Raw genomic sequence first — 24388 nt, 5'->3', positions numbered from 1 at the left:
TCCTTCCTAAAGTTTCAAAACAAAGAAATGTCAAAGTCAATTGGACAAAAGGGGTAACGTAACGTCAAAAATGTTTGGGAATTTTAAATTTCTGTGAGTGGAAAGTTAAAATGGGTTTCAATTTATTGAAATTCATCTAAAATAATGATATAAACTATAGATAACAACAGTATTGATGTATAAAAACATGGAAAAACTCATAACAGAAGATAAGTCGCGTGAAACTTTAAAAAATGAAATTACAGAGGATGGCACATCATCTGAAATGTTTCAAGCTTTTATGTACGACTTATTCGAAAAAAATGGTATATTAAATGATGTGAGGGCCCATTTACGGAGTCACATAGCAAGTGTTCTAAAAAATGCTTACTCTGGTTAGTAAACCAAAATAATTCCTTAGGTTAGTTTGACTTCAGAAGGTTATAAACAAAAATTGTTTTATGTATTTCAGAAGGTCCACTGCCATGTAAAAAACGTTTTCTGGAACGCACACAGCCAACCAGTCAAGCTATAAATGTATTAATATTAGAATATTTGATGCGATTGGTAAGTCTCTCAATAATAAATTAAACACACATACTATATTTTTTTCAAATATTTTATAAGGAAATAATTCATTCTTAATTTGCAGGAATTCAATTATTCACTGTCAGTGTTTGTATCAGAGTTGCCCCTCAACAACATGGTGTTCAAGTTTTGCAAAGACGTGAAGAAGTTTGGAACTGATCAAGATTACTCGGGAATAAGATTTTCTGATCAGGATGTATTGGCCATCATATCACATTCTGGTATGTAGAGAAGTAGTAAAATAGAAAAGACCTCTCTCTATACTTTTAGACAAATGGTGGAGAGTAGAGTAGGGGAGAGGTGGGCTAATGTGTGATAACATTTTGTACTGAGCACTGTGAAGGCTGTGAAAAGACAACCATAGCAGGCGCGGATCCACCCATATGGGCAAGGTGGGCATGCCCATCACCTGAATGGCTACCTCAAGGCGAGGCAAAACAACTTTTTTAGACTCAGTGGCGGATTTACCAATAGGCCAAAAAGGCCAGTGCCTAGGGCGGCAGATTGAGAGGGGCGGCAAATTTGGCAAATAGTTTTTTTTTATAGTTTCTTTTTATAATTATACGTGTACACTATTCATGTATAAATTACGATTATAAAATACGAAAAATTTGATTCTGGATTATTACATAAGGTGCAAGTGGGTTATTCCGACTTTTGCCGATTTCTTCCAAAAGCAGCCATACTTTAAACCGTGGAACCTTCACCTTGACGGAAACTTAATCTTCTACCTTGCTTAGGTTGACTCAGAGCGCTAGGACTGGGCGTGCGTGTTAAAACGTAAAATTAGTAAGTGTAAATTTCCGCATTTTTTTATGTTTGGAGCTACCCATCATCATCATCATCAGCCAATAATCATCCACTGCTGGACATAGGCCTCTCCCAAGGAGCGCCACAACACTCGGTCCTCGGCCTTCCTCATCCAACCACTACCGGCTACCCGCCTAAGGTCGTCAGTCCAGCGGGCAGGAGGGCGCCCCACGCTACGTTTGCGCTGTTCGTGGTCTCCACTCGTGAACTCGTCTACCCGCACATAGGTAATTAAGAAATCAGTTAAGTTATTTAACTGATTGTTTTTTCATCCGAAAGATTGTCGTTTTTGTTCACTACGTTCGGAATTTTAAAAAACCAAGCTCATTTTTTTTGTATTTTCCTGAATTAGCCGATTAGGGTAATTCCGAATATTGGAACATTTTATTATGAAATTCTGGGGATTGGGTAATTTCGAATTATAAATATAATATAAATGTGTATAAGTACTTCTGGGCAGTTGTAGGCAATATTTCGAAATGAGTTTTTGCAAGGTTATAGCTGATCGAAAAATACATATGGTCCTTTAGCTTAAATGACTGTGTTTATGCGCTATTTATCTCCCCTCGCCAGTCAAACAATTAGACCTTGAACAGTTTCTAGAAGGTGCTTCCTCAAGTTGTTCTCAAGTTGATTATGATGAGCTTCTCATTGTCGGTGACTTTAACTTATCTTATTTAAACTGGTCCGCTCGAGTTGATAGTCCGGCTCTTATCCCTATCGATGACTCAAGTACTGCTTATGAAAGCATTTCAGAGTTCTTAGCTTTGCACGATTTGAAGCAGTATAATGGTATAAGAAATGGAGATGACCGCCTGCTGGATCTGGTCTTATGTACATTACCAGCAGTGCAGGTGCAAATTAGCCAGGATCCTCTCTCTAAGATTGATAATTATCACCCGCCTTTGGAATTTTCTATTGAACTTTCGTCAGATGATAACTTACTTAGTCCTAATAGTAAACCCCGGCTTAACTATTATAAAGCTAACTATCCTGCAATACAAACCGAGCTGCAGATGATTGATTGGGCATCTGAACTAAATAAATATGATGACGTTAACAGCATGATCGATTTGTTTTATTTAAAATTAAGGGCTATAGTTCAGCGGCATGTACCTAATACTACATCAAAAAATTCAAAATATCCCGTATGGTTTACTAAGGATCTTATTGGTCTACTGAAAGAAAAGCTTAAATTACGAAAACGACTTAAAAAATACAATAATGGCATGGACAGTATATCTTTTAACATAATTAGAAAAAGATGCGACTCCGTAATGAAATTTTGCTACAAAGAGTATTGTGAACGTGTCGAGAACAATATATCTCGAAACTCAAAATACTTCTGGACTCTTATGAAACAAAAACGCAAAAACAAATGCACTATTCCTTCACAAGTGTGGCTTGGTAATGAATCTGCTTCTGATGGTGATGGAATCTGTAATCTATTTGCGAAATCTTTCTCATCCGTCTACACTAATCTTGACAACGTAGGACAATTGCCGGTTCCTGAACAAACAGTCAGTCATTCTCACGCTCTAACTCTTATTCATATCTCTGAGCAACAAGTAATTAACCACCTTAAAAGATTAAATCCCGAGAAAGGCGCAGGTCCTGACGAGGTTCCTCCTGGATTTGCGGTGAGATGTGCAGCTCAACTGTCTCTTCCATTGAAAATTATATTTAATAAGTCTCTTATAAGTGGGGTGTTTCCATCATACTGGAAAATAGGTAAAATAGTACCAGTCTTTAAAGAAGGTTTAAAAACTGACGTCTCAAAATATAGGCCTATAGTAATCCTTTCGGTTTTTCCCAAACTGTTTGAAAAAATTGTGTATTACCAATTATATAACCTGGTTAAAGGTCAGCTAACAGACAAGCAACATGGGTTCCTTCAGAGAAGGTCGTGCAGCACTAATCTGGTAACTTTTTGTGAAAATATTAATGCAAATGTTGACAATCGCACTCAGGTAGATGCTGTATACACAGATTTTTCTAAGGCTTTTGATACTGTGCAACATAGTATCCTCCTTCATAAAATGTGTACAGTGTTTGGCGTGGATGGACCCATGTTGAAATGGTTTGAGACATATTTAAGGGATCGAACTTGCTTCGTTGTAGTTAATGGATATAAGTCATCAAATTTTAAGCAGTTTTCGGGAGTACCACAGGGTTCACACCTTGGCCCACTGCTGTTCGTAATTTTTATTAATGATATTCAAGATTGCTTTAAACACACCGACGCATATCTGTTTGCAGATGACCTTAAAACTATAAGACCTATTAAATCAATTCATGATAGCAAGTTGATACAAGAAGACTTGGTGCGGCTTCAGGACTGGTGTCGACTTAATAAAATGCTTCTAAACAGCAGCAAGTGTTACTGCTTATCTTTTTCACGGAATCAGAATATTTTACCAACATCTTACCACATCAATAATGTGAAACTTGAAAAGGTATCTATCATTAGGGACCTTGGAGTGATTTTTGACAGTAAGTTGACATTCAGGCCTCAATACGATAACATACTTATAAAATCTTCTAGAATGATGGGATTTATTATAAGGAACAGCAAGAACTTTAAGCCGAAAACTAAACTCATCCTGTATAACAGCCTGGTAAGGTCAACCCTTGAGTATTGCTGTCAGGTATGGTCTCCCTTTTATGATGTACATAAAAATAGGATTGAACGCATACAGAAAAGATTTTTAAATCATTTGACCTTCTGTTCTTATAAAAAACGCACTCTGAGGTCTTACTCCAGTAGACTGAATCATTTTAAAATACTTTCTCTTAACAATAGAAGAAAATTACTAGACATGTCTTTCTTTTTTAAGCTATTAAATAATCAGCTTGATTGTCCACCTTTGTTAAGTAGCATAAATTTAAACATTCCTTTTAAAATGGCAAGAGCTCATGTCTACAAACTGTTCAAGGAGAAACCACACAAGACCAATCTCGGTATGAACAGCCCTATAACCAGGATGATAAAAATGTATAACTCGTTTCCAAAAAACTGTAATTTTGATATTTTTAGTGAACATTTGCATGCGTTTAAACGAAAACTAATCACCTATTACACACATTTGGATAAACATATTTAATAATTATTAAACTGTAAACTAACCAACCTTAACTAATTTGTTGTACCTACTTAACTAATCTTTGTTTTCATATTTTATATTATTTCATGTTGCTATCTTTGTAAGCTGTGGTTACCTATAAGTGGATGGTCACCTGACCTGAAACATCTATTGTTAAATTAATTAAGCTGTTTTTTAATGTAATGTGTACCATCTGTTGGTGATCCATAAATAAATAAATAAATAAATAAATGACCTAAAACTCATTTTTAATTTCATTCGAAATTACACTCGTGCAGTGAAAAAAATATCAGCTTTTGAAACTTAAATATTCACGTATTCCGTGGGTACTTAGAGAAGTCTTTTAAACGGAGTTTTAGCTATTGTATTCAATATATATTTCATATATTTCATACAAAAATATATTTTGTATGAAATATATGTTTGTATGAAATATTTTTCATTGATGATTTTGCAAATTTAAAATTTCGTAATTTATCCCATTGTCTTTTTTGTATTGTTTTTAAACTGTTAAGTGCATTTTTTTTAACAAAAGCAATGTTTACTGACCACTCATTATTTTTTCTGTAGTGTAGGTATTTTTAAGTGATGCCTTTCCCCACCTTATGATTAGTACATGCTGTTGTTTTAACCCCTGACACAAAAAGAGGGGTGTTATAAATTGACGTGTCTGTCTGTGGCATCATAGCACCCGAACGAATGAACCGATTTCACTTTAGTTTTTCTTTGTATCACATGTGTTTTACGGGAGAGTGTTCTTAGACAATATGTTTGCTAAAAATCGATTGAGCCGTTTAAAAGTTACAGATGTTTTACGCTTTAAAGTCGAGGTTTTTTTATTTGCCTGTCAAATTAAACTTGTTAGGTCAACATTAAACTCTTCAATATTACATAGCGGGTTGCAAAAATAAACTAGTAATTAAATGACAGAAATATCATTAAGTTCACAATCGTACTAATAACGGAATTAAACTAACGTATTAAATTTCAAAAATCAGTAGGGGCGGCAAAATTTTAATGGCCTACGGGCGGCAAATTTGTAAATCCGCCACTGTTTAGACTTGCCCATCACCTATTTTGAGGTCTGGATCCGCGCCTGAACCATAGCCAATGTAACCTCTGGTCTGTTTGGTGAGGACTGGATAAAAGTCACCACATTAGAGTGTTAACTATGTAGGAAAACAAGGGCTGGTTGTAGAAAGATACATACTGTATCTTGTGCATTTTGAGAGGCTTATTTTGAGACCTTCCTTAACGCTATATGTACAAAGACTACATTTGTGTAAAGGTGTAGGCACTGACCCTACAAAGACATGACCATTGACCACTAGAATATAATAGTGAGCCTGTATGTGTGACATGGTTTAATCCTCTAGTACACCAGATATAGGATGAAAATAAAGGAGAGAGAGGATGAGTACAAGATATTATACAATAAAAATTAAAAGAACCAATTTTATTTTAATAATAATATACACAATTACACACACACGCACACGCACTCACGCCTTGTACTAATGTACTCCCTTGCGGGGTAGGCAGAGGTGCATTGCTGCACCCACTTTTCACCAGAGTGTTATGTTAGTCCCAATGTAATAGGGGGTGGGCCTATTGCCATTTTACGGGCACATCCAAGACCTGAGAACAAATATCTGTGTTTAAACAAATATCTGCCCCAGCCGGGAATCGAACCCGGGACCATCGGCTCAGTAGTCAGGGTCACTAACCACTACGCCATTCGATCGTCTTACAAACACTTTTTAGATTATGCTAGTTTTGTTTGCAGTCTAACCCCCTTATTCATAGAAAAGTTACAATATACGTTTTAACTAATAAACTGTTTTGTCCCTCTCTGTCAAAGAACAAATTGTTCTTTGTTGGAGAGGGACAAAACAGTTTATTAGTTAAAACGTTTTGTAACTTCTCTATGAATGAGTAAGTCTATCTATTTCGTTTTATATCTAGGCTAGGTAATTAGGTCTTCTAACCCGTAACTCGCTTAAGCAAACTACGCTATGGCTCACTAGTCAAACTTCAGCATTGTTACCAGAGTGTTATACTAATACTATTGTATTGTTGAGATACAGGGTGTTAATATCATTCGCTTTCGAGATAAACTATTTAGGCACTTATAGGATTAATTAATCAAAGTATGCTATTATACTTATAATAATATCTAATTTAATATTTCAGGTCTTGGGGTGGATTCCGAGCACACTTCTAAAATCTTGCAGATGTACAAGGAGGATAAACAGCCGTTACTGCTGTGTATTCTACAATGCATGCCATTGTTCAAAGAAACAATGAAAGGTCAGTAATTTTTGTGCCTGGCTGCAGTGCCTTAAATTAAAAGTATTTTATTAGATGTATAAAGGGATGGTCAATTTATGTTCATTAATTTTTTTTCATAACTATTAAATTATAATTAATTATAGAAATCAAAAGCATAATGGTCATTTTTACTTCACACACTTTTAGTTCCTGGTTCTTACATATTTTTCCTTGTTTCACAGTTGATAATGCTTCTGAAGCAACTCTTTCAAGTAGCACAAAAAGCGTGAATTCTTCACTACGGAACAGAAAACTGATACATAAAAAAAGAAAAAGAGACAAATATACGAAGCTTCAAAAAAAGTATAGGGAAAGGAAAAAGGTTAGTGTAAAACTTTTTTGTAAGTACAACAAAAATTATTAACTGGCTTCTTTCTATAGATATACTTTCACAGTCCTTGATGATTGAGTTTCTTGTTAGGACCGGCCTCTGCCCTGCTGAGGATAAGGTGAATAACTGGTGTTGACCTCTTCAAACCCTAATAACCCTTATATTGTATCATCAATAAAATATAGTATAAACTATAATGCCCGATAGTAGGTAAAATTAAATGCTCCTCATTTTAACAGAAAACCGATGAGTTGACCTTACATGACGACATATTGAAAGACGTAAATATCTTGGAAAGGAAGATGATCAACGAGGTTACTCACCAGATTATGCTATTTATATATTATGTAAAGTTATGTTTTGTATAGACAATGCGTAATTTTTATCATCATCACACTACTCCACTGTGAGTTTGTTGGTTCACATATGTAGTAGGTACTTACATATTTCATCACGTTTTTTACCTCACCGCAAGAGCGGCATATCATCATATGGGTACATGTGAAAAACACCCAAAGTCTACACATTTAAACCCGAATCTTTGTCGTGTATGCAACTCGCTTGAATAAAGAAACGATATGAATAGGAATGAACTATGGCATACCTACAATTAGTAAAAATTCGCTCGCTAAGTATTTCTCATGCCAAATAATACCTCCATCCGCTCCCAAATTCCTCCTTGCTCATTGATAAAACTGCACCCTGTACCTGCAGATGTTCAGTGAGCTACGCGCAGTGTACGAAGCCGAGGTACAACAAGTGCGTGAGAGTGAGCGGGACAGAGTGAGGCGGTGTGTCGCCGCCTATGTGACGAGGCTGCGGGAGAGGCAACAGAAGGTATCATATTGAAATTATAGACGCTTTTAGAATACCGATTAACATATATATTATTTCTACCAGTCACTTGCTATCGGCTAATTTAGTAAAAAAACATGTACACACACATTAGCCAATAGCAAGTGATTTAGTCACAAAATTGCTCTCCTACTTTAGAACTGAAATCAACCTGTTAGTCCAGCGGCGAATAATACGTAACTACTGTTAACGTATTATTCCAAACAGTAATGTATATAGATTCTAGACGCCTCAATGTATCTCACAGCTCACCATAATAATGTGTAGGTATTTACAATGTTATATAAACTCTGTTTCTTTTTCTTATAGGTATAAGTATGCTGATAAATAAATAAATAAATAAATATCTGTGTAAAACTAAGCTTATCTTATTTTCCTTCTTTTTTTCCAGTTAGAAGACTCCTACTCCCGTCGCAAGAGCGAGCTAGAGTCATCAATCACTGAGAGGAAGCGTTTTTTATGCGCTTTGACGCGCCGCCTCGCCGCCGCCGCCGATAGACAGAGACGCACTGTGAGTATAGCTGTCTCTCTCTAGCGAGTATACCCGTGATTACAGATACCGAGTAGTAAGATTGCCTGTAAGAGATCGATCTCAGCGATAAGGCCGCCTATTGTACATTAGTTCTAGTCTATAAGTATGTTTTTTTGTATGTCTGATTTATGTGGTGTTCAATAAAGCAATATTCTATTCTATTCTATTCTAAAGTGGCGAGTCAGTATCCTCGGCCAATGAATGGCTGCATACGAGTGCTCGGCCGAGAATAATGTCTCGCCACTCTACTATAGGGTTGACTACAGAATCTTGTCACGGCCCTTGTCTATCTAAGCTCAGGTAGATTATTCTATATTCAGATAGACAAGGTCCGTATTGGTATACGGACATGGATACATCCACCAAGATAAGATACCTTAATAGAGTTGACCTTGCGACATCTTGCAAATAAAAAATTGAAGACTTTCGCTAAACCTTGTTACAAGCAATGATATAGATCTATCTTTGTTTACTGAGGAGGTTAATAATCACTTGAATAATAAAAGACATGTACTTGCAATCATGATTGATTTCAGCAAAGCTTTTGATACACTTAACCACGAAACGCTTTATAAAAAAATGCAGCAGAATGGCATACAGGGACCAACGCTGGATTGGTTTAAAAACTATCATACAAACCGATACAATACAGTTAGTATTGCCGGTGAGCATAGTGACCTAAAACAATCCTTACGGGGCACGGCCCAAGGGTCGGTTATTGGTCCAACTGAATATTTGATTTATGTAAACGATATGTGTAAACTATTCCAGCGTGCTTCTGTTTACCAATTTGCTGACGACACATGTCTAATAGTAGGATGTCATGACCTAGAGGTTGCGCAATGTACAATGCAAAAAGAATTTGATCTATTATGTAAATGGGCGCACGACGTTGGTTTATCCATCAATTATGAAAAAACTAAGTTAATGCACATTCACTCATCATACCTAAAATCTAGCATTACACCAACAATCGTAGCCCACGAACATAACTGTATGCATCTTCAACAAACACCATGTGATTGTAAGCCTCTTGAAATTGTAAAACAACATACCTACCTTGGCCTAGTAATAGACGATAAATTTAATTGGGGTCCGCATGTGGACCATGTGTGTAATAGGTTAAGAGCTATATTGGCTAAGATTAAAATTCTAAAACAAAAGATACCATACAAAACCTTGAGATTACTATACTTGTCCATGGCAGACTCAATAATAAACTACGGCATAACGACTTATGGCTATACCTATAAAACACACCTAAAACGTATAAAACATCCAAATCAGACTGTTAAAAACAATAGTACCATTAAAAATTAAATATGAACATAGAAATAATTATGAAAACTTGTTCCAATATTGTAAAGTAATGAGTGTATATGATAAAGTAAAACTTGCAATTGTATGTGATAATCAGAATGAGATACTGTCACTTAACTTAAAGAAGAGATATGGTAGCCTACGAACTCTGCCAAAAACACCCACATTTAATATACCTAATTGTAATAACGAATACGGAAGAAGAATTTGGACGTACAGCCTACCCCATATATTAAACTCACTACCAAAAACTTTAATAAATAATGTAAGAGATGCAAATCCAAAGCAAGTTCGTAGTTTACTTAAACGTTACTATATATATGACAGATATAAGAAAGAAGGGGATGTACGTGCAGATAATTCACATCCAGAATGATAATTGTACTATGTTTGTATTGATTAGGCACTTAATTATAACCACATAGTTATGTAAATGAGGGCAACCTTCCCAGGGATAAAAATCTCAAATATGTAAAGATTAAACCCGGGAATTACTAATTTATCCAATTAACCTTTTTTATGAAATAAACAGTTCAATTTTTTTTTTTTTAGATATCGTAGGACTTATATTAATCCCTAAAACATTAATTTGCTTATTTCAGGAGGAGAAAATAAAACAACAACTACAAGAAGCAGAGCAAACCATTAGACAACGCGGCGAAGAATTGCGCGAACAAATAACCAAAGAACTACTCCTTTTAGTGAAACATTTAGACGAAATCAAATCGGAAAAAGACACATTGAACCGCGAGAGAAAAGACTTTGAGAACTTACGCGATTCCCTATCAACTTGCAAGGTGATACGGAACAATTTAGAGGGGCAAGACGAAGATTGGGCATCAAAATACAAGCATTTAGAACAAGAGTTGCTCTGTATAAAGAGTTTCATTAGATCGTCAGCGTCCCAACAGATTCCTTCAGAAAGTGTGTCGAATACCAACGCAACGTTTTCCAAGACCAGTGGTTCGTTGAATAATGTGCAGATTAGTGAGAAAAGTAGTGGGTTCAGTGAAGAGGGGGTTGGGTCGGTGAAGTTAAATGCTCAGAAGGTGGTCAATGATTTGAAGGGAATGAAGAATGTTAATTTTAGTTCGGTAAGTAGCAGTAAATATTTTAATTTTAATGATCTGTCTATCTTATTTCCTTATAATTTTTGTGGAGCTAGAAAAAGGGGTAAGTATTTGAAATATGTTGAAGACATTGGCAGGCTATTGTGTGAGTCTCCAAAACACAATTTATTTCATAATAACTAATGCTTGGTGCAGATTCATTGAAGACTCGATACACAATAGATTTTCTTAGATTTCACGGCATAAAATGAGTTAAAGATTGTGTAAACAGGGTGTTGCAAAAAGGGTTACTAAAACGCGGAAAACTACGTGTGCAGCATCTTATATCTATGCCCGGAAATTAAATCCGAATAGGTATGTATCAAAATTTGCGAGAAAAAACGATTTTCCATAGAAACTTTGTTGGTCACGTGTCTTTGTATATTTCCATCACAGCCAAGTGTCCATGAGATCCACCGGTCCCGCGCCGTCTCCCCGCCGAGCGAGGAGGGGCGTCCCACGGGACAGAGTCTACTGACTGACAACGAACAGCTGAGGGCATTCGCCAGACAGGTAAGTTAACATGGATCAGAGAGTGAATAATAGGAAATTAATAGGGAATATTTGCTACAATCTTTTTATTTCCTACAAGCTGTTCCCGCGCGCTTCGCTTCGCCTTAAAAAGTTTTCCCGTGGGAATTCCGGGATAAAAAGTAGCCTATGTTCTTTCCCAGGGTCTAGACCGTATGTATACCAAATTTCATTCAAATCCGTTCAGTAGTTTTGGCGTGAAAGAGTAACAGACAGACAGACAGACACAGTTACTTTCGCATTTATAATATTAGTTAGGATGTTATTGATTATTATTAGAAAATTCAATTTCAAATTATGTACACAACTATATAAGCAACCAAGACTTTTCATTCCAGCTATTATTTATTTTATTTTTATTGGTTAAGAAAACATACACTGTTTCTTAATATTACTTAAAAATAGAATTAAATAGTCTATCACACACCAGTGAAGTTTTCACAAAAAGATATTATGTCTTTAATAAGTACTGTTTCTTTGGCCAATTCTCTGAAAGACAGCGTGGAGAGTATGATGTGTGTGTGTAATTAAAACTGCCAAAGTACCTACTGCATGTGACCTTATTCCCACACAGATATAGTTTCTTACATACTTGTCCGGCCGTGTATAAACAAAACTATTCTTCCTCAACACCCCTATATCCCACACATATCTCCCTCTATTCCTCAGCAATCCGCTCACATAGAGCTAAAACAACTAAGCTACTCTTACGTAACATCCCTACAACTCACCCTTACCTATATATTCCGCAGCAAACCGCCCACATAGAGCAGCTGTCCTCGCTCCTGACTCGCCTGCAAGCGGAGCTGGGCGCGGCGAGATGCACCATCGAGACCCTGCGAACCACGCCCGTGAGGCCGGAGCCCTTCCATGTGGCCGTGAGGAGGTAACTTGAATCTTCTTACTGTCAATTCCGGTTAAAAATAACTTGAATGTAGCGCTGTGATTAATCTTCCTGTTTAGATAATTATAATCGTCCAGGACGTATCTAGAAACAACGCGGAATGCCTCAGCCACTATTCGTCTTTAAGTATTGTCGCAAATGCCTACTCCGAATCTTACCGAATCTCCGAATTTACATCAGAATACATCTTTCCTATCTGTTACTGTTTTGTGTCTACGTTACCGCCTCACTGAATTTCAGCCTACTACACCCTTACTAACACCCTGTGCAACACTACCTTACCTTTCCCCCTTCCAGAGCCAGTAACACTCCCGCGCAACCCATATCGGGCGCGGGCGAGCAGCTAGCGACGGTCCCGTGGGCGGCGCCGCGGGTGCTGCTGCCAGGAGACACGCTGCCCTTTGTGGGGGTGGTGGGGGGACCGGGGAAGAGGTCTGTGTCCTCACATAATGTGAGCAGTGGCGGATTAACGTATAAGCACGACAAGCACGTGCTTGGGGCCCCGGGCCTCCAGGGGCCCCCATCCTCTGCTGCTGTTTCATTTTATACCTACATTTTATTCATCCACAATATGTCCGATGTGCCTAATGAGTTTGGTCTGATTAAAGGGTCTACCACACGCGTAAGTATCACCACAGTTTTGCCTGCGCAGGCCGGCTTAAACACGGAATACCGTGCTTGTGGTTGGTAAAGGGCCTACCACACGCGTAAGTATCACCACAGTTTTGCCTGCGCAGGCCGGCTTGTACTGTACATGGAATACAGTGCGAATGGGTGGTAAAACTGTATACCGCGCCAACACCGAAGCGCGGCTTGCGCATTTTTCGACATGTTTGAAATTTTAACAATTTTGCCATTCATTAGAATCTTCTCTTAAATCCTTAAGTAGTTTGACATGTGAATGTTTTTTTTTAATTTTACAGCAATTTTTTTGTCTACTTCGATCGTGTATAGTGCCACAAACTTATCTGTTCCGGTGACAGCTCACGTAAATGTGTAATATTTCTTCATTCTATATGATTTTAAGTTTGCCAGTAGTTGTAATTCGCTCTTGTGGTTTCAATAAAGCGGCTAAATAATTTACCTATTTAATTATTATATGTCATTTTAATTTAATTTCATTGAATACCATTACTAACATAATTTTTAAGTTCATTGTTACTAACAAAATATGGATCAATCCGAAATAAATGATTTATTTATTTATTAATAAACCCATCTAATCTATATCAATATAATATATAATTCATTAGTAAATAATGAGATATGGATCAATTTAGTTCGCTCTCACCGGAACAGATAAGTTTGTCGCACTGTATACGGTTTGATTTTTGGGAATAGCAACGAGACTTTTTTGTAGTGAAAAAATTCTAGTTGTTTGCAGGCATTGAAAATACACCAGTAGAAGAAATAGTTCCTCATTGGGAAACATTGTTTCCAGTTTCCACGCCGACGATTTTGACAAAAATGAGGCTTGCGCGTACTTAGGGTCAATTCTCACGTACCACAACCACACCACAACGATGCCGTGTGGTCGGGCGTATATTTTGTATTGAAAATGAATAATCCATTCGATGTTATCGAGCACCTGTGTAATACGACCACATCGCAACCACATCGCGACGGCAACGCCGCCACGTGGCGGCGGCACCGCGGCCACCTGCTCTCCCTATCATCTGTATACGACCACGTGGATACCACTTCGCGACGACAGCGACAACGCAACCACATCGACGTTTTGTCGCTACCACAACGCAACTGCATAAAGTCGCTGTGACACTATTCACACGTAACCACAGCTTGACCACATTTTGTCGCTGCGACGTGGACCGTGGTGTGGTTGTGGTACGTGTGAATTCACACTAACTGCACACGACCACGTCGTTACCACATCGCAAAGACATGTGCAGTTGTAACTGTGATGATACTTGCGCGTGTCGTAGGCCTTTAAGGCAAGCATTTTTTTTTTAAATGTTTTACATCCTTTTTTATAGAAAAGTTATAGGACGTTTTAGCTATTGAACTGTTTTGTCACTCTTTTTCAAGGAACAAATTGTTCTAAATTAGGGGCCTACACAGGCTTCGTGCTTAGGGCCCCCGATCCTCTTAATCCGCCACTGCTCACATGATGTACTAATCCTAATCCTTAACAATATATTATAATATTATAAATGCGAAAGTAACTGTGTCTGTCTGTCTGTTACTCTTTCACGCCAAAACTACTGAACGGATTTGAATGAAATTTGGTATACATAGGGTCTAGATCCTGGGAAAGAACATAGGCTACTTTTTATCCCGGAATTCCCACGGGAAAACTTTTTAAGGTGAAGCGAAGCGCGCGGGAACAGCTAGTTCAGGAATAAATATGAAAATGGCGGCTGTTCTATAAAGTGGGAGTGGTTAGCTGTATTCTTCGACTAGCATACGATAAGGCGAGAGAGTTTGAGTCCGTCCGCCATTTTGATATTGTCTCTTTATCTCAATGCCTTATAGGTACGACATGAAAAAAAAGGTTAAAGGTGGTGTGTATGGTTCGGCTAGAAATAGACAAAATGTTTAATATGGGCTTCAGAATAAAATTATACCGATAGGTATTCGGAAGTCTAGTATTTTAGTTATTGTACCTAGAGATATTCGGAAGGAAATAATAACATCCTTTTGCAACAGGCATCTAATGAATCAATGGCGCGCGCTGCGCCGCCTGTCTCCGAAAGCCGGTGAAATAAACAAACGCACTCAACCGACAGAACCAACACCTACGCAAGAGAGTACGGACAATATTCCGCATACACCTGGTAAGTTATCATTACAACTATCTCTGCTACCTTACATGCAATGTATAATAGATACACTAGTTTCTAAAATCAGTGCATTTTTTTATAAGTAGCTAAATATAGTATGCTGATGGCCTGACTGCTATTCATACATACATACATAATATGCACTCACGACTGTAATCCCCGAAGGGGTAGTCAGAGGTGGCTCACAAGCGAGCCGCCCACTTTTCGCAGCACATTTTGTACTCACGTGATAGGTTGCGAACCATATCGCCGTTTTGGCATAAGTACAATGCACTTAGGATACACATCTAGAATCTAGATGTGCACTGTGCAGGTTTCCTCACGATGTTTTCGTAACAGCACGTGGTATTATTGTACTTAAACTCCTTAATTGTTCGTTGGTACAGGCCAGGATTTGAACCCACGGCCTCTCGATTGAGAGGACGATTATCATTACGCCACCACCGCTCATTCTCTCATTCACTGCTATTCACGTCTTGGAAAACCTGGCTACATAACCACCTCGAATGACACAATTATGTTTATCTCCCAATAACATTAGTTGATGTCTGAAGTTAGCTCAATAATAATGTGATGGTATATTTTTAGTGTCGTCTTACGCCCCGCCGAAGTTAGATCATGTACAACCAGAACCAATGATCAAAGAGGAACTTTCGATTACCACCATGTACGTCTTTCTTCTTTATCTTTTTATAACTATTACCAAATAGTTAAGTAAAACACTTTAGTTTAGGTTCACACACAAGTCTTTAACAGAAGTATAGGAAGTCTTATATGGTGGTGGCTAAACACAACCATACCGCGATGTAGCATGTGTCACACCAGCGCCATCTAGTGAAAATCTCGGTAAACAAATTCTTTAAACATATCGCCCCCCAAGGACTATTAATGTCCTTAATAACAAGTAAGTAATAATATAATAATCTTGAAAGTATTATATTAGTTATCAATAAAGCGAACAATGCAATATTTTGTAGTTAGTATTTAGTGCTTACAATTAACTTGACATTGAATTTTAGTAAAACAGGTGGTAAACAATTTCAGTATGTTAAAAATCAAATTCAACGAATGTAGGACAATAACTACGAGTATCATGAGTTTATACAATAAGACGAAACTAAAGATGTACATTGTATGTTGTTTACAGATGTAAATGTGTATAAAATCAAATCAAGTAAAATTAAAAGAATTTTGCAATAGCATCAAGTAAATAAGTTCAGTTACAATAGTTTTCTTAGTGTCCATAACAATTTTCATTTTGAAATTATCACTTTGTGCAACTTTAGTTCACTTAAATTTAACACATTGAGGAATTTCACTCATCACTAATTCACTATGAGAAGACCACTTGTGTAAGGACAAGCCTCCGCGTGAGAGACGCTGTGTCATTCGCTTTCGTAGCGTTACTGAATGTTTCTCATTGGATGCTCTCATCAACAATTCATCTATGTTATGTGTCTTCAAAGTAGCTTCTTTTTCAGTAAATTCTTTGCGTTCACAATGTGCAGTTTGGCGTAAGGTATGTATCGGTGTAAGTAAATCTCGTGTATCTTGTTGTGAAGGTGGATAAATAAGTGGCTCTTCATTAATGCTGTTTGTTTTCACAGGTTTGGCACTTCTATCAACGACAACTTCAAGTTTAGTATTTAATACTGTAAGGTCAGGTAAGTAGTAGAGTTTTCTACCATCTAATCTTTCTTTTTCTGTTTCAGGTACTCTCTGCGGGTGTAACTTCTCTTCGTATTTATTCATGAATTTATCCTTAGTTTCAGGTATTTTTTCCAATTGCAGTAATCGTTTTAGATCAGCGTTTTGAGTGTGAGTTTTCTTGTGTTGCTCTTTACACTGAATCTCTTCATTAGTCATCGACTTCTTTTCAGGTAAGTACTCTTTTTTGTCTTGGAACTGATCTACTTTAAACCTTATATGTGCCACAACAATATTGTGTGGTTGTGCGTCAGTTGGTGTAACTCTTCCAGATATGATCCAGCCCAGTCGGGAATTGAGAGCAATCAGGGAGTTGTGTCTTTTTATTCCATCTAGGATTATTTGTGCATGTACTTCTGCACCAAGCAATAAGTCTATTGATCCTGGCTTGTAATATTGTGGATCGGCAAGTTTCATACATTCATGAGTAGGCCAGGTATCTTTAGAAAACTCTTGTGATGGTAACAAGGAAGAGAGTTTTTTAAATACGTATGCGTTGGTTGTGATTTGCGTATCTTCGTTTTCTTGTGTTGAGCAGAGTGTCAATTTCACCATAGAGTTTGTGGATACCACTGATGTGTCTGATATGCCTGTGATTTTGCCATCTACGTAAGTTCGATCGAGACCGAGGAGTTGTGCAGCTGCTTCAGTGATAAAAGACGCCTGTGATGCTTGATCAATAAGCGCTCTTAGTGTGTGTGTTTTTCCATACTTTGAAGTAACTGATATCAAGGCAGTCGCTAAAAGAACCTGTGCGCTGTTACATGTGTTTGTGATGGTCTGAGTCTTCAATGTCACCGCTTCATCTTTCTCAAGTTCTTTTTCAGCTGTTCTTACGTTATCGTACGTAACGTGTAGTAAGGTATGGTGACGTCGACCACATTTCCTACAGCTTGTGATTGAGCGACAGTCTTTCAGTCTGTGTCCCTTGACTAGGCAATTGAAGCAGATCTCGTTTTCCTTTATGAATTCTTGTCTTTGTGGTATATCTAGTGCGGCAAATTCTTTACAGTGGCAAACATAATGATTCTTGTGACAAAAAGTGCATTCTATTGTGTGTTCTACTTCAGTGACAAATGATTTTACGGATGTAGCCTTTTGTGTTTGTGGTGGTGGTCTTATGTATTCTGGTTTGTATGTAATTTGTGATTTCGACATCATTTCCATTGATCTGAATCTAGTTTCTAAGTACGCAGATAGTTGTGTGAATGTGGCTATGTCAGTAGAAGATCCGAGTGACTGTTCCCAAAGCTTGTGAGACTCCATATCGAGCTTTGCAACAACAATGTGTACTATAATCGCATCCCAGCTACAGGTATCAATCTGAAGGTTTTGCAATGAATTTAGGCATTCCTTTGTAGTGTCGAGTAAATCTTTTGTACTTCGAACACATTCATTCGATATTTTCTTCTGATTGAGTAGGCGATTCAGTATTGTGTTTACAATAATTCGTTTGTTATTGTAACGATCCTCTAACGTTTTCCATGCTGCGTCATAGTTTGCATCTGTGAGTGAGAAGTGCTTCAGTAATTGTTGGGCTTCTCCTGTTAGGCTAGATTTCAGGTAATGGTGTTTCTCTATCTTTGATAATTCAGTGTCATTGTGTATTAGTGCTATGAATAAATCTCTGTAACTCATCCAATCATTGTAATTTCCGGAAAAAGTGGGTATCGGTATGGGCGGTAACTTTGTGCGTTTGATAGAAGTTGTGTCATTATTTGCAGTGTTTTCTGTTGAACACTGTTGTGTATCTTTCTTTGTGAGTTCTATCAAACAATCTTTGAGTAAAGTTTTCAGTTCTAAGTTCTAAGTAAAGTTCTTCCGCTGTATCAAAATTCTCGTGTATGTCAAGTCTTATTTCTGCTAGGACCTCATCTGTGACTGTATTATTAATTTCGTTGTATTGTGTGTTAAACAATGTCCAATAGCCTTCTAGAGTTTCCAACCGTGTTTCGATGTAACCCTCTGTGTATCTAGTCTTAGGCGTCTTCTTAGTGTTACTTAATAGCTTAGCTATTCTTTCTGATAAGAGACGTTGGGATTGACAAAGTTTCGCCATAGTTGCAATTCAGTCGGAAATCAATAATAAAACTTCAAATTTTCAAAGTTCAAAATTCGTTGAAATTTTGTCAGAGTCCAAAATCGCAGAAATTTTTCTAAGTGTTTGAAAAAAGCACTGGGATCAAAGGTCAACTTCAAAACAAGTGACGATTGCTCTGGTACTCTTTTTACTTACCCAGAGATCACGACTTTACCACTTTTTCACTTTGGCACATTTCACATTTGTCACATCTTATATTGCACTTAGGGTTCGAACGATACTTTCGATACCGAGTAAGTATCGATACTTTCGTTCGCGATACCCGATACTGAGTACTCGATACTTTTGGGCCGATACTTTTTCGGTATCGATACCCTCGTCTCGATACACAAATCGCTGGTATCGAGTACTTTGTCGTCACATTATAATATGATAGGCCTTCATAAAATATCTTAAAACGAAATCAATCCGTTAAAACCTCAGAGTCTTTCATTTTTTTTTGTGTTTATTTGCTATTATCACCAAAACTTTTTTTTAAATGCAATGGAAATAGATTTTTATGCTAGTGAAGTTACAAAAATTAACTATTTCGCAAGTACTCGATACTGAGTAGTATCGATACTTTTGGACCGATACTTTTTCGGTATCGATACCCTTGTCTCGATACCACATGAGTACTCGGTATCGATACCGGACGCCGATACTTCGAACCCTAATTGCACTTTTTACATTTATCCGCTTCCGAAGGACCAAATAGTTAAGTAAAACACTTTAGTTTAGGTTCACACACAAGTCTTTATTAGAAGTATAGGAAGTCTTATATGGTGGTGGCTAAACACAACCATACCGCGATGTAGCATGTGTCACACCAGCGCCATCTAGTGAAAATCTCGGTAAACAAATTCTTTAAACAATTGCTATATGATTATCTTTAATACCCCATCCACACGCTCGGCGAACAATGGCAAACAGCAAACAGCAAACAGCAAACACTGACGTGTGGATGGGTGTTTGTCGTTGTTTGCCTGTTTGTGTTTGTGTTCGCCAGTGTTCGGCATCGGTGTCGGTTTTTCTTGCCAGATCAAAGGATGTTCGGCAAACAGTTCGCTACGTATCCACACGTCTGGCAGCGATCAGTATGCGCGCTAGCATTGCGGGAGGCGGACGTATCAACTTGCTACACTTTTTCGTTGGCGCGCATTTTTTTTTATGTATGTTCACCGATTACTCCGCCGTTAATGAACCGATTTTGAAATATATTTTTTTTTTGTATTGGGTTGAGCTCCCAGGTGGTCCCATTTTTTTTTCAGAATTTTATCTCACCCCTAAGGGTGGGTAAAGGGGTAAAAATAGGCTATGAATTTCCATTTTGGACACATATTAACCGATTCTAATGAAATTAAAAACATAAATATAGTTCTTGTAACAAAAAAATATGATGGTGACCTTGAGCTGATCTGATGATGGAAACGGAAGGCAGTCAAGGGAACTCCTCAACGGTATATAGCAAATACCTCGTGTTTAGGCTTGAATGATTCGTATTGATTAGTAGGACTTTTTGGTATCATTTGCATCTTACTTTCGATTAAAAATTATTGCAAATAAACTAAAAACTATAAAATAAAATAATAATTAAAAAGAAGAAGTCAGTTTTTATTTTTTTTAATTATTAATATTATCCCACCATCGTCTTTGCTTTCTTCTTATTTTCCTTTTTTCTTTCTCTTGCTTTAATTTATATAATAAAAATATGTCAACCCGAAAGTAATAGCTCGTCGTCCGCCGTGTTTGCCGGTTCGGAATGTTATGAGCATTCGCCGAGCATGTGGATGGCTGTTTGTGTTCGGTGATTGTGGTTGGTGTTTGGGACTTTGTTTGCTGTTTGCCGTGTTTGTGACAAACAGCAAGCGTATGGATGGGGCTTAAGAAAGCGTATTTATGTTTTGTCCTTTTTTCAGACAAAATGAGGATATACAAGTTGAGAAAGGGGAATCACAATATCATAAGAACTCAAAACATAGCCAGGATAACCAAATTATAAGAAAGAAAAGGTATGTTTTGAAATCTAGTTATAATTTCGTTGTTATTAAACAAGGTGCTATTCTAATATTAATTTAATTAAGCCTACAAAATGCAACTTAGAAATACGTCCGGAATTCTTGCACTCATACTGAGCTAACTTCTGTTACGGTTGTGGAGCAGGCAGAGGGTAGGTAAATCTTATAATTTTGTATTTCAGTTCAAAGGATGTTCTGCCAATAGAACGCATGGAATTTCATCTCCTTAGAAACCCCGATGTTGAATGTCCAAATAATAAGTTAAAACAACATGACATACAAAGGTATGTGTGACTGTTACTAAAAATATTATCAAAGACTAGCTGACCCGGCGAACTTCATACCGCCTCTTACCCTATCCTACCCTACACTACACTACCCTATACTAATCTACACTACCCTACCCTACATTTCTTACCTTTTAAACCTTCCCTGGACTTCCACGAATATTTCAAGATCAAAATTAGCCAAATCGGTTCAGCCGTTCTCTAGTTTTAGCGAGACTAACGAACAGCAATTCATTTTTATTATAGACGCGCCATACCGGGTGCCATCGTCGACTGCTCATTATGCTTATCGTGATAGTAATTTCTCACAGACATGTTAGATGTCTGTGCAATTTCTCATATTCGGCCACCCTCATCTCTCGGTTACCTGTCTAAGGTCTTGCTAAACGGATTAGAGGTCGACACACACTACGTTTATCTGCTAGTTACTAAGGGCTATTACGGGGCGCATTTAAGGCGTGATAAGAGTTTTGTATCGCGCTCATTTACATCACGCAGCCTCAAGAGCGAGCGAGACGGAGAACTCTGGTCGCGTCTTAATAGCACCCTATGCTACATGGCCAGTTTGTCGTCTCAGAATCCGTCTACCATTCATTATTAATTCCAGTTCAAAGAAAACGGAATCCCCAGACAGACAGAGCCCGTCCACGGTTCTACGGGAAGCAAAACTGCGTCTCAAACGACTGGAGATAGAAGCTGATGCCGTGGAGCAAGCCTACCAGAAGTTCCGGCAGAGACAGCGGGGGAGGGAGGAAGGGAGGAGGGAATATAGTACCAGGGGAAAAGAGGATGAGAGAGAGCATTGTAAGTGCATATATGGATATTTACCTTTCACTTTAGAAGTTAACTTTATGTGATAGCTAGATGAACATAATTAGGTATATTGGTACACTATACTAGTAGAATAGATAGATAGACAGAATACACTTTATATGTATACCAAAAAAGAATAATAAAATTAACAAGTTGTAACTTAATTATGTTACTATTGCTGCCAGACAACCTATTAGAGAATATTAAACATGAGTGCCCGTGGCCAAATATGTTATGTTGATGTCCTTATAAATAAATGTTTTATTGTTCCAGCATCAAGACCACAAAGTTCACATAATACAATTGAAAAACGGAGGGACGAAACTCAGAAAGAGAGGTCGAAGGGCAAAGAAACTAACCCATATCTGGACGCTCTTGGTCGCTACAAACCTGCCTGTGACGAATACAACAACAGAAAAAGTATCGAGTCATTTACTAAACCCATAGTTAAAGCTTACACAGTGCTTAGCGAAGATAACATACCACAGGACAAAGGTAATAACTACCTTGAAACACCTATGCCGGAATTCAGAAAGCTTTACAAAACCTCTAATAAGTCTAAAAAGGTACCAAAGGCAAAATACAATATACCAATTGTAGATAGTGTAAATTCTGTAGAAGATAAAGAAGTGGAAGCATTTGTTAAAAAGCGGATGGAAGAATTAGCGTGGAAGGAGCTTGGTACTTATAACTTGAAGAGAATGAATGCTGGAGATTTCGCCGATCCTGAACCAGCCAACCTGGAGATAGAGACTGATATTAAACAATATGAAAATCCCCCAGACATAAAGATAGAGACTGACATTGAAAATGATGAAATTTCAGAGACAATAGAGAAAGTCGACACAGTTAATGAAAGCCATGTTGAAGTTCCAAGCGAGGTCCAACCTTCGTTGACTGAAACCAAACTAGAAGAGGATGTTTTGAGTAAACAAGAGCATATAAAACATACTGAAGTAATCTCCGAACCACTTTCTACAGAAATTAAACATAGTCCTCGGGATATGGGAAATTCGCCAAAATCTAAACTTGGAATTGTAAATCAATCACAAAATCTATCAATTTTTGTGTCAGGTTCAGAAGTCACACAAACTATATTCGGCAAAAATGGACAAAAATTAAATACAGAGATGACAGTGGTAGTTATACCGAATACAGAAGAACTTAGATCTCCCAAGGTATCTCCTATTCACACTAGATCACCGGAACAAGAAGCTAATATCACTAGAACAGATGTTATGGAGGCTATATACAATGAAAGCGATGATGTAAAACTTGATATTGAGTCTGAAAAAGAAGATGAATATGGTGATGATTTTGATCCGGATGATTACAGTGGTGACAACGACTTTGATTTGTCCCCAGTTTCGTTGCCAAAAAGCGATAGAGACAAAGATAGCGAATGGTCATAAAAAGAGTAAAATTTCAAGTTATAACTTTTATTTGTCATCTAAATGTTAACCGTGAATTAAAACATTATCCCATATAAAACATACTTTTTTAATACAATTTACTCTTCGAATATAAAAGTACAAACATTCGTAAATATATGAACGTGAACAATCCAAGCAGTTCAGTTCTGGCATAGTATTAGCCAACATAACAGATTTATTTATATTATACCTATTGCTATACTATTTCGTATGTCTATTTACAGTTTCAAATTCAAAATTATTATGGCGAAAATAAATTGTTTCAATCATGACAACCTATCTTTATTAGGGAAAATCACATTATCATTTTCGCATATATTTTTATTATCATTGTGAGGTGGAAATTAACACCATTTTATTTATAACCTACCCAAAGTAAACATATTTTGAACGGATGAACAAACTTTCATAAAATATAGCTAAGACAAAAGGGGACAAGACAAAACATCAAATTGAAAGTTTTCTTTCAGATCCAAAAAACACAAAACTAGCTTTTCTATAATCTATCCTAGAGGTTCTAAAGTCTAATCAATAATAAAACTTGAGGTCTAAATCAAGAACACAAACTATAAATGCTAAACGAATATTTATCATGATTATTGTCATTATTATTATTACTGACATGGTTTGTAAGAATTAAGAATTTACACTATTTGAGAAATGCAACTCAATCTTAGGGGCGTGTTTTTACAACTTAAATTTTAATTACAAACTAAGGATGAACATTTAAAGATTCACTTTTTATATTTTATGTGAAGTAATGTTTATAAAAACATGGCGTTAAGTTGATATTTGGGCAGTAATCTCTTCTAATTATTAAATATTCATAATAATTATTTAACTTAACAATGTTAT

General features: G+C 37.1%; 1 protein-coding gene across 1 annotated transcript; it reads left to right on the top strand.

Moving 5' to 3' along the window:
• Nucleotides 1–49: 49 nt before the first annotated feature.
• LOC105383471 lies at nucleotides 50–23805 on the top strand. The gene is made up of 16 exons (XM_048625555.1): nucleotides 50–374; nucleotides 452–546; nucleotides 632–788; nucleotides 6675–6791; nucleotides 6995–7134; nucleotides 7383–7457; nucleotides 7858–7980; nucleotides 8390–8509; nucleotides 10453–10944; nucleotides 11356–11472; nucleotides 12243–12376; nucleotides 12692–12826; nucleotides 20902–20994; nucleotides 21183–21284; nucleotides 21895–22129; nucleotides 22298–23805. Exons 1-16 carry the CDS (start codon nucleotides 176–178, stop codon nucleotides 23510–23512), a joined length of 3549 nt encoding a protein of 1182 aa, XP_048481512.1. The 5' UTR covers nucleotides 50–175; the 3' UTR covers nucleotides 23513–23805.
• Nucleotides 23806–24388: the final 583 nt, after the last annotated feature.

This window comes from Plutella xylostella, chromosome 14, assembly GCF_932276165.1.
Source record: "Plutella xylostella chromosome 14, ilPluXylo3.1, whole genome shotgun sequence".
NCBI classification, from domain to species: domain Eukaryota; kingdom Metazoa; phylum Arthropoda; class Insecta; order Lepidoptera; family Plutellidae; genus Plutella; species Plutella xylostella.
Note: the sequence above shows the minus strand (reverse complement) of the source record. Positions and strands in the feature narration are given on the sequence as shown.

Coding starts and splice junctions, on each gene's coding strand:
- LOC105383471 (XM_048625555.1), top strand. CDS start 176: ATGTATAAAAACATGGAAAAACTCATAACAGAAGATAAGTCGCGTGAA. Junction 375..451: donor TCTAAAAAATGCTTACTCTG/GTTAGTAAACCA, acceptor TATGTATTTCAG/AAGGTCCACTGCCATGTAAA. Junction 20,995..21,182: donor CAAATTATAAGAAAGAAAAG/GTATGTTTTGAA, acceptor TTTGTATTTCAG/TTCAAAGGATGTTCTGCCAA.